The 14765-nt window shown below is 41.0% G+C and overlaps 1 protein-coding gene across 2 annotated transcripts in view; it reads left to right on the top strand.

Annotated features, from left to right (window-relative positions):
• Window positions 1–14765, top strand: part of Rbl1 (RB transcriptional corepressor like 1) — a 58498-nt gene that overhangs the window by 5494 nt on the left and 38239 nt on the right. Inside the window, exons 3-11 of one of the 2 annotated variants that reach the window (XM_021193047.2) lie at window positions 3043–3243; window positions 3561–3625; window positions 3717–3845; window positions 3946–4106; window positions 7553–7602; window positions 8315–8501; window positions 9482–9648; window positions 13642–13754; window positions 13944–14047. In XM_021193047.2, coding sequence (XP_021048706.1) covers window positions 3043–3243; window positions 3561–3625; window positions 3717–3845; window positions 3946–4106; window positions 7553–7602; window positions 8315–8501; window positions 9482–9648; window positions 13642–13754; window positions 13944–14047 — 1177 coding nt within the window. Of the gene's footprint in view, window positions 1–3042; window positions 3244–3560; window positions 3626–3716; window positions 3846–3945; window positions 4107–7552; window positions 7603–8314; window positions 8529–9481; window positions 9649–13641; window positions 13755–13943; window positions 14048–14765 lie in introns of both variants that reach the window. The other variant, XM_029536688.1, reaches the window with a different exon arrangement.

The raw sequence follows: 14765 nt of genomic DNA, 5'->3' as shown, positions 1-14765 counted from the left end.
GGCTTTAGTGATCTGGATCCTCAGTGCTGGGGGGACCGAGACAGGCCAATCCTGGGGGCCTATTGGCTAGCCAGTCCAGTCAAAATGACTCCTTGATATCAAACTTAGAGCGGAGGGTGTGTAGACATGGCCCAGTGCTTAAGAGGGCTTCCTTTTCCACAGAACCTGAATTTGGTTCTCAACACCCATGTCAGGGCTCACAACTCTTTGTAACTCCATTTCCAAGGGCTTGGGTATCTCCTTCTTGCCGTCATAGGCATCTGCTCAGACATGGCACACACACACACACACACACACACACACACACACGCACACACACACGCACACACACGCGCACACACACACACACACACAAAGATGAATTTTAAAATAATTTAGAAAAATCAAATGGAAACGTGATTGAGGGAGATACTCAGTGTCATTCGCTGGCTTCCTCTTGTAGCCACATGAAGAAGTGTATGCACGCACACACATGTGTGCACTCACACCCCATGCCCACAGAGGCCGAACTTTCATTTTAGGCTTCAGTTTCTCTCATTCTAAGTCATCTGGCTTTGCTCAGCCCCTAGTGTGTTACTGCATGTCCTTTCCTGTCAAATCCTAATACCAACCAGACTTCTGTTAAACAGATTGTAGCTCTACCTTTACTCCCTGATTTTTGTTTGTTTGTTTGGTTGGTTGGTTTGGGTTTTTTTTGTTTGTTTGTTTGTTTGTTTGTTTTTCGAGACAGGGTTTCTCTGTGTAGCTCTGGCTGTTCTGGAACTCACTTTGTAGACCAGGCTGTCCTCGAACTCAGAAATCCGCCTGCCTCTGCCTCCNGAGTGCTGGGATTAAAGGCGTGCGCCACCACGCCCGGCTTCCCTAATTTTTTTAAGGGAAACAGTTTAAAGCTTTTGGGGAACAGCCGTGGTTGTTCTCACTGCCACCCCCGTTGCATCCTTCCTACTTACTCCATCGCTTCGTCGTAGTCAGTAAGTCTCCCCCTTCCTCTCCCTCCCCCTCTCTCTCTCTCTCCCTCTCTCTCTCTCTCTCTCTTCCTCTCCCTCTCTCTCAGTGTTTGTTATGTAATCATTTCAAAATGTGCTGTATTCATTATAGCCTTTCATTTTGAAGTTGCTTTCAGTGATATTTTAATTAATTAATTATTACCTTATTTTGAGAGTGGATCTCAGTTTATAGCCCAGATCCAGACTGCTATCAAAAGTGTGGCTCCTGCTTCATTCTTCCAAATGATACAGTTATAAATGTGTGTCAGCATGCCCTGTTTCTGTGGTATTTCTTTTTTTTTTAAGATTTACTTATTTATTATATTTAAGTACACTGTAGCTGTCTTCAGATGCTCCAGAAGAGGGCGTCAGATCTTGTTACAGATGGTTGTAAGCCACCGTGTGGTTGCTGGGATTTGAACTCCGGACCTTCAGAAGAGCAGTCAGGTGCTCTTATCTACTGAGCCATCTCACCAGCCCTCTGTGGTATTTCTTAATCGGGAACTTAACACAAACTTTTTTCACTTATGCCCCTTTAATAAGGAATATTTCTATAGCTTCTGTCTCTTATGACATTATTGGGATTGTAGGCATGAGCCTTTATTATAACAATCAGTTATAATAAAGATTTTAAAAATTAATGGCCAGTGAAGAGAAAAAGATTATTTATGCAACAGTGGCTACGTTTTGCTTAATGTTACCACAGCATAAATCTTCATTTTTATCCATGACAAATTGAGATCTACTAAAGATTCTTTTTTTTTTTTTTTGGTTTTGCTTTTTTTTTTTTAATTAATTAATTAATTTATTATATGTAAGTACACTGTAGCTGTCTTCAGACACTCCAGAAGAGGGTGTCAGATCTTGTTACGGATGGTTATGAGCCACCATGTGATTGCTGGGATTTGAACTCTGGACCTTTGGAAGAGCAGTCGGGTGCTCTTACCCACTGAGCCATCTCACCAGCCCCTGGTTTTACATTTTTGAGACAGGGATTCTCTATGTAGCCCTGGCTGTCCTGGAACTCGTGAAGATTTTTTAATCATCTTGACTTAACTAATTTTCACAAACTTAAAATTGTTGTTTTTTTTTTTTTTTTAATTAATGTAAACTGAAACTACATGTACCACTCCCCATTCCAGAATGGGGCTTTAATAACTGCTTTCTTCTACTGTGGATCCTCAGGGTTAGGAAGGAGACATGATCTCAAATAGATTTATCAGTAAGTCCCCCTCCCTCACCCCAGAGGTGCACACCAGCATGTATCTAAATCTGGATTAGTGCGGTTCCTCATTTCCTGCCCGGGTAAATAGTCCTGTGCAGTTGGCCAAGGAACAAGTAAAGGGTAGAGCTAAGACCCACGGAGTGCTTAGTAGTGACAAGAAATAAAAATTAAGGAATGAAAATCAACTACACAGAGAAACTGTCTCAAACAAACCAAAGAATGCAAACCCTGGAACGGGCCCCGCTTTGTAGTAGTCTGGTGCTTTGTGAACTACTTTGCATTTGGGAGACTTCTTTTTTCTTCACACTAACTTTGTCAGCCTATACACTGTTGACTGGCATAGACTTCATAAACTACATCTAGAACATTGGCTTCCTGTAGAGGATGAAAGAATCATCCTTTTAATGCCCGTATCATAGAGAACCAATGTCACTTCACTTTTCTCAGTCCCCAAGATGCTCCTGGAACCAGTGTGGTTTGTAGTACTGGGAGTAGAAGTTTAAGCTGGAGGGAGGGCTTATGTTGTTTTAATTTAGGTTTTGAAAACAAAGATTTTTTTTTAAGATTTATTTATTTTATGCATATGAGTACACCATTGCTCTCTTCAGACACACCAGAAGAGTGCATCAGATCCCATTACAGATGGTTATGAGCCACCATGTGGTTGCTGAGAATTGAACTCAGGACCTCTAGAAGAGCAGTTAAGGCTCTTGATCACTGAGCCATCTCTCCAGCCCAAAAACAAAGATTTTTAATCATGAAGAGAATGTGTCATTTTCAATTCATTATGTGGACTAATTTTTAAGTTGCCTTTTCTTTCTTTTTTTAAAGCTTAATACAGTTTTTTAGTAAAATGAAGAAGTGGATGGACATGTCAAATCTACCACAAGAGTTTCGTGAGCGGATAGAAAGGCTAGAAAGAAATTTTGAAGTATCTACTGTAATTTTTAAAAAATTTGAGCCCATTTTTTTAGATATCTTTCAAAATCCATATGAAGAGCTACCAAAGTTGCCACGGAGCAGAAAGCAGAGGTAAGGCCCTTATTCTCCTATATTTGTGATGCAGAATTATTAGGAAACTTTAATTTTACCTTTCTGCAGAGACTTAAATTTCTTACAATTACTTATATTTCAAAATAAGGGTAATACTTTAGTTACGTTTCTCTAACCTGATTGTTGCATGCATCTTGCAACACTCCATGCGTGGAGTCTGCTGAGCCATCCGTCTGGTGTCCCGAGTGGAATTGTACATGCGATTTGACCCTTTCATTTATGTTTGCTCTCGATGCTTAGCAGGTTAGCCAGACCAAATCAAACAGTAAACAAAACCAAAGCATCTCTCCCTCCAGGAGGATCCCCTGCAGTGTTAAGGACCTCTTTAACTTCTGCTGGACACTCTTTGTGTACACCAAGGGTAAGTTACACTCTCCGTGCTTTCTACCCTGGGATTTGGTGATGGTTGACATGAGAGGGTTCTGGATTTTAACTTTTTTTTCCTTATGAAGGTAATTTTCGTATGATTGGTGATGATTTAGTAAACTCATATCATTTACTTCTGTGCTGCTTGGACCTGATTTTTGCCAATGCTATAATGTGCCCAAATAGACGAGACTTGTTAAATCCATCATTTAAAGGTAAGATGTTTATTTTTGTAAAGTAATTATTAACTTTTAGAAAAAGTGTAAAAATTGACTGTTCTGTCCCTCCTGTTCCCTTCATGCTTTGTCAAACTAGGCTTACCATCTGATTTCCATGCTCCGGACTTCAAAGCCACAGACGAGCCTCCCTGCATCATTGCTGTACTTTGTGATTTGCATGATGGACTTCTAGTAGAAGCGAAAGGAATAAAGGAGCATTACTTTAAGCCATATATTTCAAAGCTCTTTGATAAGAAGGTACTAATAATTAGATGTTTAGGGGTCAGGAGCAGCCTGAAAGTAAAGAATCGTCTCAACAGTCTAGGACTCATGGTCAGATGCCCCAGGTCTGGGGCTAGAGAGGTGGCTCTGAAAGTAAGAGCACTTACTGCTCGCGCAGAAGACCCGGGTTCATTTCCCAGCACTTACATGGAAGCTCACAACTTCCTGTGACTTCAGGTTCCCGGGATCCAATGCCCTTGAGTTTCAGTGTCTGCTGTGATGCAACACTGTCCTCTGGTCACAGGAGAAACCAAGTGCTTGAAGAATGCTGACTTACTTAGATATCATGTCAGGGAAATGCAGAGCCAGAGATTTTAGGGGGTTCTGACAGAAAGCAGCATTCTCTTGATAAAGGATCATGTAAAGCAGGAGGTCAGAGTAAATTGATTGATTTCTGACCTAGTTAGTTTCAATAGCAGCTATTTACTAAAGCTATTGTAACTTTATAACAACAATTGCTTTTATTTTTCTTTTGGTTTTGTAAGGCTGGGTCTTACTATTTAAATGTAGCTCTGGCTGTCCTGGGAATTACTTTATAGCCCAGTCTGGCCTTGAAGTCACAGAGATCTTGCCTCTGCCTTCCAAGTATTAAAGGTTCACACTACTACACTCAGATAAAAATGTTGCTCTAATTCCACGTAAATAAAGCAGAAAACTATTTGCAGGCTACTTCCACACATTCTAAATTTTCTCTTTAATGAATTGTTTTTATATTTCTGAATTAGCTTATCATGGAAGAGTTATTAACTTGAACATTGTGTCACATAATTCAGCTAGACCTTGTTATTTCTCTTCAGTAGAAGGATTTGGTTTAACGCATCATTCTGGTCCCCCATTAGTATTAAGAGATTTTTATTTACTTACTTGTGATTGTTGTTGTTTGGTTTTTGAGACAGGGTTTCTCTGCATAGCCCTGACCATTCTAGAACTAGTTCTGTAGACCAGGCTGGCCCCAAACTCATAGAGAGCCACCTGTCTCTGCTTCCCAAGTGTTGGGATTAAAGGTGTGCACCACCACTGCCTGGTTTAACATTTTTTTAAGTATTATCATTATCATCATCATATTATTATTATTAATTATTATTATTATAATGATTATTATTATGTATATGGATGTCTCTTGTATATGTGAGTGCACATGCCACAGCACGTGTGGAGGTCACAGGACAACTTTATGGAGTCAGTTCTTTGCGTGGGTCCCAGGCATCAAACTCAGATTACCAGACTTGGGTGGCTGGTGCCTGTATCTGTTGAGCCACTCTGCAAGCCGGTAGTACTTTCACTAGACACAGAGCCTTTCCTCACTGGGTTTGTCTTCCTCCATACTTTGTATTTAGTCTTCCCTGTCATGGAGGATTCATAAATTATGGCTTCATGTAGGCATGTTTAACCTTTCCAGTACCATAAATATTTACAGAATATATTGTGTGGATACAGTATACCCTAGTCCAGTGGCCCCACACCTCATTTTGTGTGTATAAGTAACTATCATCTTGGCATACTTATTATAACAATTTATTTCATTCCAGAAACAAAAACCATCATCCAAACCATCCTTCTGGTTTTGTAAATACTTGAAGGCTAGGCAAGCGTTGTGTGTTGGCGTGATTGGACAGGATAGTACTTCAGTGCTAGGGCCCAAGGTAGTGTTTGGCTCGTAGGGTGATACTTTTTATCTTGTTGACAAGAAGCTATAGCAACTCAGAGTTGGAATTTTTCTGTGGTAAAGTATTACCAAGGAAATGATGGCTATCAATTTTAGGCTGGCAATTCTGAAGTGTGTGAGGTGTGCTGTCTCCATTCTTGTAAGTTGGACCCTTGCATTTTCATGTTGGGGCATAACAGCAACCTAAGTATAGTAAGATACGGAACTACTGACAGCCATAGTTTCTTCTCATTAGTAAGGAGTCAAGGTGCTTCCATCCACCATTTGTGGTACTGAAGATCAAATCCAGGGCTGTGTAAATGCTAGGCTAGTATTGTACCACTGAGCTAAACTACTCAACCCCTAAATTTCCTTTTAATTTTTTTTTGTTTATTTGGTTTTTGTTGTTGTTGTTTAGTTTTTCTTTTTCTTTCTTTTTTTATTTTTTTTTAAGATAGGTCTCATGTGATTTAGGGCTAGCCTCAAACTCACTGGAGCCAAGGATAACCTTAAACTACTGATCCTCTTGCTTCTACCTCTCAAGTTCTGGGATTGCAAGCATGAGCTGTACATCACACCTGGCACTTCTTTTAAGCTTTGTACTTACCTGACACATGTTCTCATTGACAAGTGTCGTTAAGGGTGTGGAAAATGGATCTCTCTCACCAGAATTACTGGTGAAATTGTTAATGCGTTCTCAGTGCAGAGAATAAATGTCTGTGGGATGCTTAGCCACAAAAGGAACATCTGTATCACATCCCTCCCAAGGCTCAGGGATTGTTCGGAAGTGGTGGAGGAATTCTAATATTTAGAGGTTGGGGAAGATCAGAGCAAATGGTATCTTTTAGACATGACAGAACCACACAGGGAGTTCACAGCTCAGTGGTTGCCTGCACAAGATCAATCCAGTCAGCATTCTAGTAGGGAGTGGGAAGAGCCCCGCTCCTAACTGAGGAACTAGACTTAGGTGACAGCTTCAGGGGAGGGAGAGTCTGGTTTTCAAGGCATGGTTCATGGTAGGTTAACCACACTCCGGTGGATGACCCTGCTGGTATGCCCAAGTATATGAGCAGCACAATTGGAGTCAGGTGGAGGGAGGTGGGGTAGATTTGGGAGAAATTAGGAGGGAGTAAATAAAGTCAAAATAACATTGATGCAGTTCTTAAAGAATTAACAAAAATATATTTAAAATTCTGTAATGCATTGCCGCCGGGCGTGGTGGTGCACACCTTTAATCCCAGCACTTGGGAGGCAGAGGCAGGCAGATTTCTGAGTTCAAGGCTAGCCTGGTCTACAGAGTGAGTTCCAGGACAGCCAGGGCTACACAGAGAAACCCTGCCTAGAAAAACAAAACAAAACAAAAAAACCAACTAACCAACCAAACAAAATCTATACACACACACACATATTTACATATATATGTATGTGTGTGTGTGTGTATATATATATATATATAATTGATTAATTTTATGTATGTGTGTGCCTAAGTGTATATGTATGTGTACCACATGTGTGCAAGGTCACTCCAAGGTCAGAAGAGGCATTGGATCTTCTAGAACTGGAGTTACAGATGGTTGTGAACCACAATGTGGGTGCTAGGAACAGGACCCAGGTCCTTTGCAAGAGCAGCCAGTGCTGTTAACTCCTGAGCCAGGCCTTGAGCTCTTGGTCTGAAAATTTTAATAACTTTTTATACGTGTTTTATATATATGTGAAAATATTTCTAAAATTCATTTTTGTGTTTGTAAATAGTCCCTAAATTATTTTTTGTTGGCAGATTTTAAAAGGTGAATGTCTCTTGGATCTTTCCAGTTTTACTGATAATAGGTAAGTATTTACAGATGGGTGTGGCGGTGCAAACCTGTATGTACTGTCAGCACAGGGACATGGTGGCAGGAGATTTAGAGGTTCAAGGCCAGCTTTGCTACATAGTGAGTTTGAGACCAGCCTGAGCTACATGAGATCATATAAATAATAAGTAAATATTCAATCCAAGTAGTGTATGGCATGTCTGGCAATAATGATTTGATGAAATTTGTTGACTGAAACATTAATTATAAAGGTAACTCCTTCATATTCAAAATCTTGGTCTAAGGCCATTGAATGGAATTGTCATTAAACCTTGTTGGCTAAATACAATTATAGTCCTGTGAGGACTCAGAAATACACCTAATACATCTATGTTTGATTTTATATTCTTCTAATCAGTTAATGTTAGCAACTGACAATGTCCTTCTTTCAAAGCCACTCTTATGTCCTCAGTGCCCAGATGTTACTTTCTGTCCTCTACTTAGTGTCACTGTTTTACAATTAAGTGTATAGCCTGCTTTGACTTGCACTTCATGGTGAGTTACTGCTGTGACTGTCATGAATGTTCATACTTGGGTAGGAACCTCTGAAATTCTTAGATAAATAAAAGTAATGAGAATATGGAATCATCATTTCCCCACGCTGTTGTCTGTGTCTTGTCTTTTTGCTGAGATAAGTGTGAGGTTCAGCTCAGGTTTCTTCTGGCTCCTTAAAGCAGTTCTCTTTGCAGCAAAGCCGTGAACAAGGAGTATGAAGAGTATGTCCTAACTGTTGGGGACTTCGATGAGAGGATCTTTTTGGGAGCATATGCAGAGGAGGAGATTGGAACACCTCGAAAGTTCACTGCTGACACCCCATTTGGGAAACTGACATCACAGGCCAGTGTGGAATGCAACCTTCAACAACACTTTGAAAAAGTAATAAAGCCTGGCCTGGCCTCAGTTGTGAGCAATGCTTGTCTTTTCTCTCTCGTTCTACTAACAGCAGAGGCATCTTTCAAGTTAGATATTGCATTTCTTCTACTAATTCATATTGCCCGTGAAAGCCCTGAAAGGTGATTTGTGACTACACCACTTACTCTTGCTGTTGGTCATGCTTTATGTACATTTCCAAGCACTACGGGTTTGTCATGCCATGTGTCTTTTGACATATCACATACTTTCTTCCAGGTCCCTTTGCTCCAGCGTAGCCTGTGTTATTTTGCTTCAGAGTTGTCGTTTTTGTCCCTGCATTTGACACAGACAGTTTTCGACTGACTTTTGCTATGGACTGTAGACTGGAGTATTGAGGGCCAAGGCTGGATTCTATGTTTACCTGTGAGATTCGTTAGAGGAGAAAGGCTAGTGGGAAGTCACCTAGCAGAGAGTGGGGCCTCCTTCCCAGCTCTCTACTGAATTCATTAGCACAGGCAAATCTTATACTTATCTGTGCCCATTTCCTCATGTATAAAATTAAAGTAGGTCATACGTAAACATTATTTCTTGGATATGTTGTATGAGATAAATGAGACTATAGATAAGAAGTATGATTCAGTTGTACAATTGTCATTAGCACAATATTACTAGACGTGGTTGGTAGTCTGTAAAGGAAGAAAAGTAATAAGTAATGTGAATGTGTAATGTGAATGAATACCGAAGATAGGGCAACACTGCATTAATCATTTGGTCAGAGGAAATAACTTGTTAATCTTACATATTTTTGTTAGGCATGGTGGAGCATGCCTTTAAACCCTCAGGAGGCAGAAGCAGGTGGGTCTGTGAGTTCAAGGCCAGCCTGGTCTACAAAGCAGACCAGGACAGCCAGGGCTGCACAGAGAAACACTGTTATGAAAAATGAAAAAAAAAACAAAAAAAAACAAATAAATAACAAAAATCAACAGAGTTTCCTTTTCTGACAGAAACGGTCCTTTGCACCTTCTACCCCACTTACGGGACGGCGGTATTTACAAGAAAAAGAGGCAGCCACCACGCCTGTCGCTTCAGCGACCCAGAGTGTAAGCCGATTACAGAGTATCGTAGCTGGGTTAAAAAGTGCACCAAGTGAGCAGCTTCGGAATATTTTTGAGTAAGTATGTCATTTTTATGTTTTGTTAAAATCACATTTTTTCTTCAGTTATATTTTTAATATATTCGGCATTTTTGAGACTGGGAGTACATGGGGCAAGTTTTACTGCATCAATTTGATCATAAAACGTGTTGACATCTAGGCAGAAGTATCTACTGAAAAATTAAGTTATTTCGCAGAATAATAGGCTTTCATGTGTGTTTGAAAATGTATTGAGTGCAGACACTGCACTCTTGTAAGATCTTGAGTTATTTGTGGTTTTTATTTTTTAGTTGACTTTCTTTCTTATGAGAAAACTTTAGAGTGCCCTGGCATGATTGTAGGGGCAGACCATGTGATGAAGTCACTGTTCTTCTTCCACCATGCAGATCGTGGACATCAACTGTAGGTTGTTAGGCTTAGAGGCAAATGCCCTTACCCAGTAAGCCTTCTCGCTGGCCCCTAAGTTCACTTTAAATTAGTTCAACCTAAGTGGTTATTCAAGGAGAGACTGGTAACTTACTGGGTACAGTATAATGTGGGATTTCATGGAGTCGATTTTTAAAGAGGCATGTTTCCTGGTAAAGATGTTAGGATGATGTGACAGCAGAAACCCTTCTTTTCTGTCTCCTAATGAAATAAAAGAATAATGAGAGCCGGGCCTGGTGGCGCAGGCCTTTAATCCCAGCACTCGGGAGGCAGAGGCAGGCGGATTTCTGAGTTCGAGGCCAGCCTGGTCTACCAAGTGAGTACCAGGACAGCCAGAGCTATACAGAGAAACCCTGTCTCGAAAAACCAAAAAAAAGAAAAAAAGAATAATGAGAATCAGGAAAATAATGTGCAGCAGCTCCTTTGAGGAGGGAGAGAGAGAGAGAATGAGATTTCATGTTCTAACTTCTAAATTCATGGTAAGGAAAGGTAATGGAGGAGTAGTCTGCTCCAACAATCCCTAACAGGCAGTGCTGGAAGGGTGTGTTTGATAGAGCTGTGCTCTTGCTCATCACTGTTCCACACTGGGCTCTTCCATCCTTCTGCTGAGGCATAATCAGGAGTTTAAGACCAGCCTTGGTTACATGAGACCTCATCTCAAAAACAAGCAAGGAGAGCAAGGTGACATTTCCAGGTCCAGGCCAGTGTGGTTGTCCTCTGAGAAATAGTCCTGTCCAATAACTTAGGCTACACCTGACTCTGTGGCTCACTCCTCTTTCCCTTGATGACTAAGCAGGAAGGAGCACTTCCTGGTTACATGAGACCAGAGCAGTTTTTGTGTTTTTGTGTTGTTTTTTTTTTTTTAAGATTTATTTATTTATTATATGTAAGTATACTGTATCTGTATTCAGACACCATCAGATCTCATTACGAATGGTTGTGAGCCACCATGTGGTTGCTGGGAATTGAACTCAGGACATTTGGAAGAGCAGCAGTCAGTGCTCTTACCCGCTGAGCCATCTCTCCAGCCCCCCAGAACATTTTTAAAAGATGTTTGGTTAAGTGCTGAGACCCTGAGTGAGATACACCAGATCCACTAAGGAACCTGAGTGTGTGCTGCCGTTTCTTTGTAAAGCACAGCACCAAGGTGGCAGAAGCAAGAGGATGCTTGAGGCTCATTGGCTAGCTTGCCTTGCCTCATCTGAGAACCCAGGCTAATGAGAGAACCTATCTGAAAAACAAACTGGTCAGTTTTTGAGGGTTGGCGCCCAAGGGTGACCTCTGGCATCCACAGACAAGTCCACAAATGACACAGACACCAATAGAGAAACAGGCTAAAAGTTATGCTGCAAGTCGCCAGGCTCTGACTAACCCTGAGGCATCGCTGTATCTCATAGTCATCCATGAGCACAGTTTTGGCAAGACTTTAGTGAGTCTCACAGGAAGAACAAGTACAGAGTCATTGCCTGAGATGGGGCTTAGTTCCCACATGGTGGAAGAAGAGAGATGAATTCTAGATATCCTCTAACCGCTACCAAAATAAATAATAATAAATAATAAGTGCCCCGGGCCAGCAGTTAATCGTGCGTGTTGCTTTTGCAGAGATCCAAGGTTTCACCCTGAGCACCCACATTAGACTGGCGCCTTGCTTGGCCTCTTTCATACTGCATGCATTTCATGTCTAAGCAGGCACTAAATGTGTGCTACCATACCTGGCAAAATAGAAAAATGCTTAAAGCTGGCTGGTAAGGCAACTCAGCAAATGCCTGCTAAGTTCAGTCCCTAATACTTGCAGTGTATGAAACAAACCCCTCTGACCTCCACACATGCTGTCGCCTGCATCCCCTCTTCACCCACGTGAATTTATACATTTTTAAAAATGTTTAAAGCACTGGGATATTTTCTCCAGAGAAACAAACAAATGGCTAATAGACATATGAAAGAGCTCTGAGCATCGCTATCTGGAGGAGTGGAAACCAAGCCCACAGTGGGCAGGTACCTCCTATCCATCACCATTGCCATATCTACCCAAGAAGCAAATGATGGAAGCTTGTTTCTCTGAACAGGAAGGAATTAGAATCCTTGGACGTTCTTGTTGAGGATTGGAAAGTGGTGCAATCATAATGTAAAATGTTTTCTCAGAGCAGTAAAAGCTGGGTGTGAGGGTTTATTGGGAAAAAGTGACTGTTACACAGTCTGATAGTCTGAATTTGATCCCATGGTGGAAAGAGAACCAGTTCTTCCAAGGTGTCCTCTGTGTCCACATGTTGATCATCGAACACTAATGTTTTAAAAAGTAAAAGTTATCATATGACTTGGTGTCTTAGAGTTTCTATTTCTGCACAAAACATCATGATCAGGAAGCAAGTTGGGGAGGAAAGGGTTTATTCACCTTACACTTCCACACTGCTGTTGATCACCAAAGGAAGTCACGACTGGAACACAAGCAGGTCAGGAAGCAGGAGCTGATGCAAAGGCCATGGAGGGATGGTACTTACTGGCTTGCTTTCCCTGGCTTGCTCAGCTTGCTTTCTTATAGAACGCAGGACCACCAGCCCAGGGCTGGTACCACCCAGAATGGGCCCTCCCACCCCTGGTCACTAATTGAGAAATTACAATTGGATCTCATGGAGGCATTTCCTCACCTGAAGCTCCTTTCTGTGTGATAACTCCAGGTTGTGTCAAGTTGACACACAAAATCAGCCAGTACACTTGGTTAATACCACTTCTAGAAAATATACTCAAACAGTTAAAAGTAGCATCTTTTGTTGTTATGTGGTTTTGCTGTTGTTATTGAGACAGGGCCTCACTCTATAGTCTTGGCTGGCCTGGAACTCACAGAGATCTGCCGCCTCTGCCTCTCCCATGCTGAAAATAGTATTTAAAGGGACATCTGTACAGTGTATTCCCTGCACCATTGTTCACAGTCATCAGTATGTGGAAGCAAAATGCCAACAGGTGAATGAATCAAAGAATCAGTTTTTGTAGACATAAAATAAGGTATTGTTTAGCCTCAGGAAAGCAGGTCATATGCCACAGTGTGTCCACCTTGAGTATACAAAGTAAAATAAGGCAGCTGTAAAAGCATACTGTATGCTTGCATTTATATAATATATATTAAGGTAGTCAATTTTTAAAAAAATTTATATGTAATGTTTTTTATATGTGCAGTTTTGCTCTTTTAATTAATTTTATTATAGAAAATTATTGGGACCACATACCCATTTATTTACATTTATAAACTAATAATGAAAATAGAACTTTGGCCACTAGAAACTATTGGTTTTTAGTTTTGATTTTTGTTTGTTCTTCAGCTGTGCAGCCCAGGCTGGTCTTGAACTCATGATCTTTATGGTTTTGTATCTCAGTGCTGAGCTCACTAGACTCTGTGGGCACATGAGTGTGTTTGTGTGTGTGTGCGCGCGCGCGCGCACGTGCGCGCGTACAGGTTTGTATGTGTATTCCGTGGTCTTGGGTATGCTAGGCAAGCTATCACTGTGCTGGATCCTAACCCTTGAGTGATACTTGAAGAATCTTGAGGAATGTTGATAATCTGGGTTTTCCTGATTCTCTCGTATTTTATAGATCTTGTATGCGGAATCCTATGGGAAACATTATAAAAATCGTGAAAGGAATAGGAGAGACTTTCTGCCAACACTATACCCAGTCCACAGATAAACAGCCAGGATCGCACATAGGTAAGAAGAGAAGATTAAAATCAGCACAGCATTAAGAATGGAGAATGTCCCTACAGATAGCATTAAGTGTGGAGAGAGACTGTCCCCACAGTCAGGTTCCCCTCTCTTGTAGTTAATGTACTCATTTACTGTTGAGTTTGCTTATGTCATCACCGTTTCATAGCACATGCTCTCCTTTGTTTTCTATAGACTTTGCTGTAAACAGACTAAAACTGGCAGAAATTTTGTATTATAAAATACTGGAGACTATAATGGTCCAGGAAACACGACGGCTTCATGGAATGGACATGTCGGTAAGTAAATCTGTCCTCCTAGCCAGCTTTCAGTCCTACCAGGGAAGTAAGGGTTTCCTTTTTGTCAGTTTGTTTTCACTTTCTAAAAAAGTAATAATTTTTATTCTATACAATGTAAGCAATAAAATTTACATCATTTCTTAGTTTTTAGTTGAAGAAAAAGATTATGAGGGAGAGTATGAAAATGAGATTTCCACTCTACTAGAAAATTTACACTCACTTGTATGTACAAGTATCAACTCGACACATGGTTTATGCCTAGGACTCATTTTACCTAGAGAGTCTAGAAGCTTCTTTGAGAACACAGTTATACCATAGTTCTGCAACAGTTGTGAAAAAGCAGTTGTCCCAGAACATAAGAGCACACACTTGCACATAGCTGTCAGCAGTGTAAAAGCCACACAGTCTCTGCCTCCATCAGAGGAGAATGAGTCACTGCCACCTCTGCATGGACAGTCTCATCTCCAGTTCTCACGCAAAGGCTGAACTCGGCAGGAATAGAAATGGATTCTAGCAGCAGCAGTTCGTGAGCTCCGAGAAGGGAACTGAATGTCAAATGTAAGCCAGCTTTGTCCTTTCTAGTTCCAGCTTTGTCCTTTCTAGTTCCAGCTTTATCCTTTCTAGTTACAGCTTTATCCTTTCTAGTTCCAGCTTTATCCTTTCTAGTTCCAGCTTTATCCTTTCTAGTTCCAGCTTTGTCCTTTCTAGTTCCAGCTTT

The sequence above is a fragment of the Mus pahari genome, chromosome 3 (genome assembly GCF_900095145.1).
Source record: "Mus pahari chromosome 3, PAHARI_EIJ_v1.1, whole genome shotgun sequence".
Taxonomy (NCBI): Eukaryota; Metazoa; Chordata; class Mammalia; order Rodentia; family Muridae; genus Mus; species Mus pahari.
This window is presented reverse-complemented; position numbering and strand designations above follow the sequence as displayed.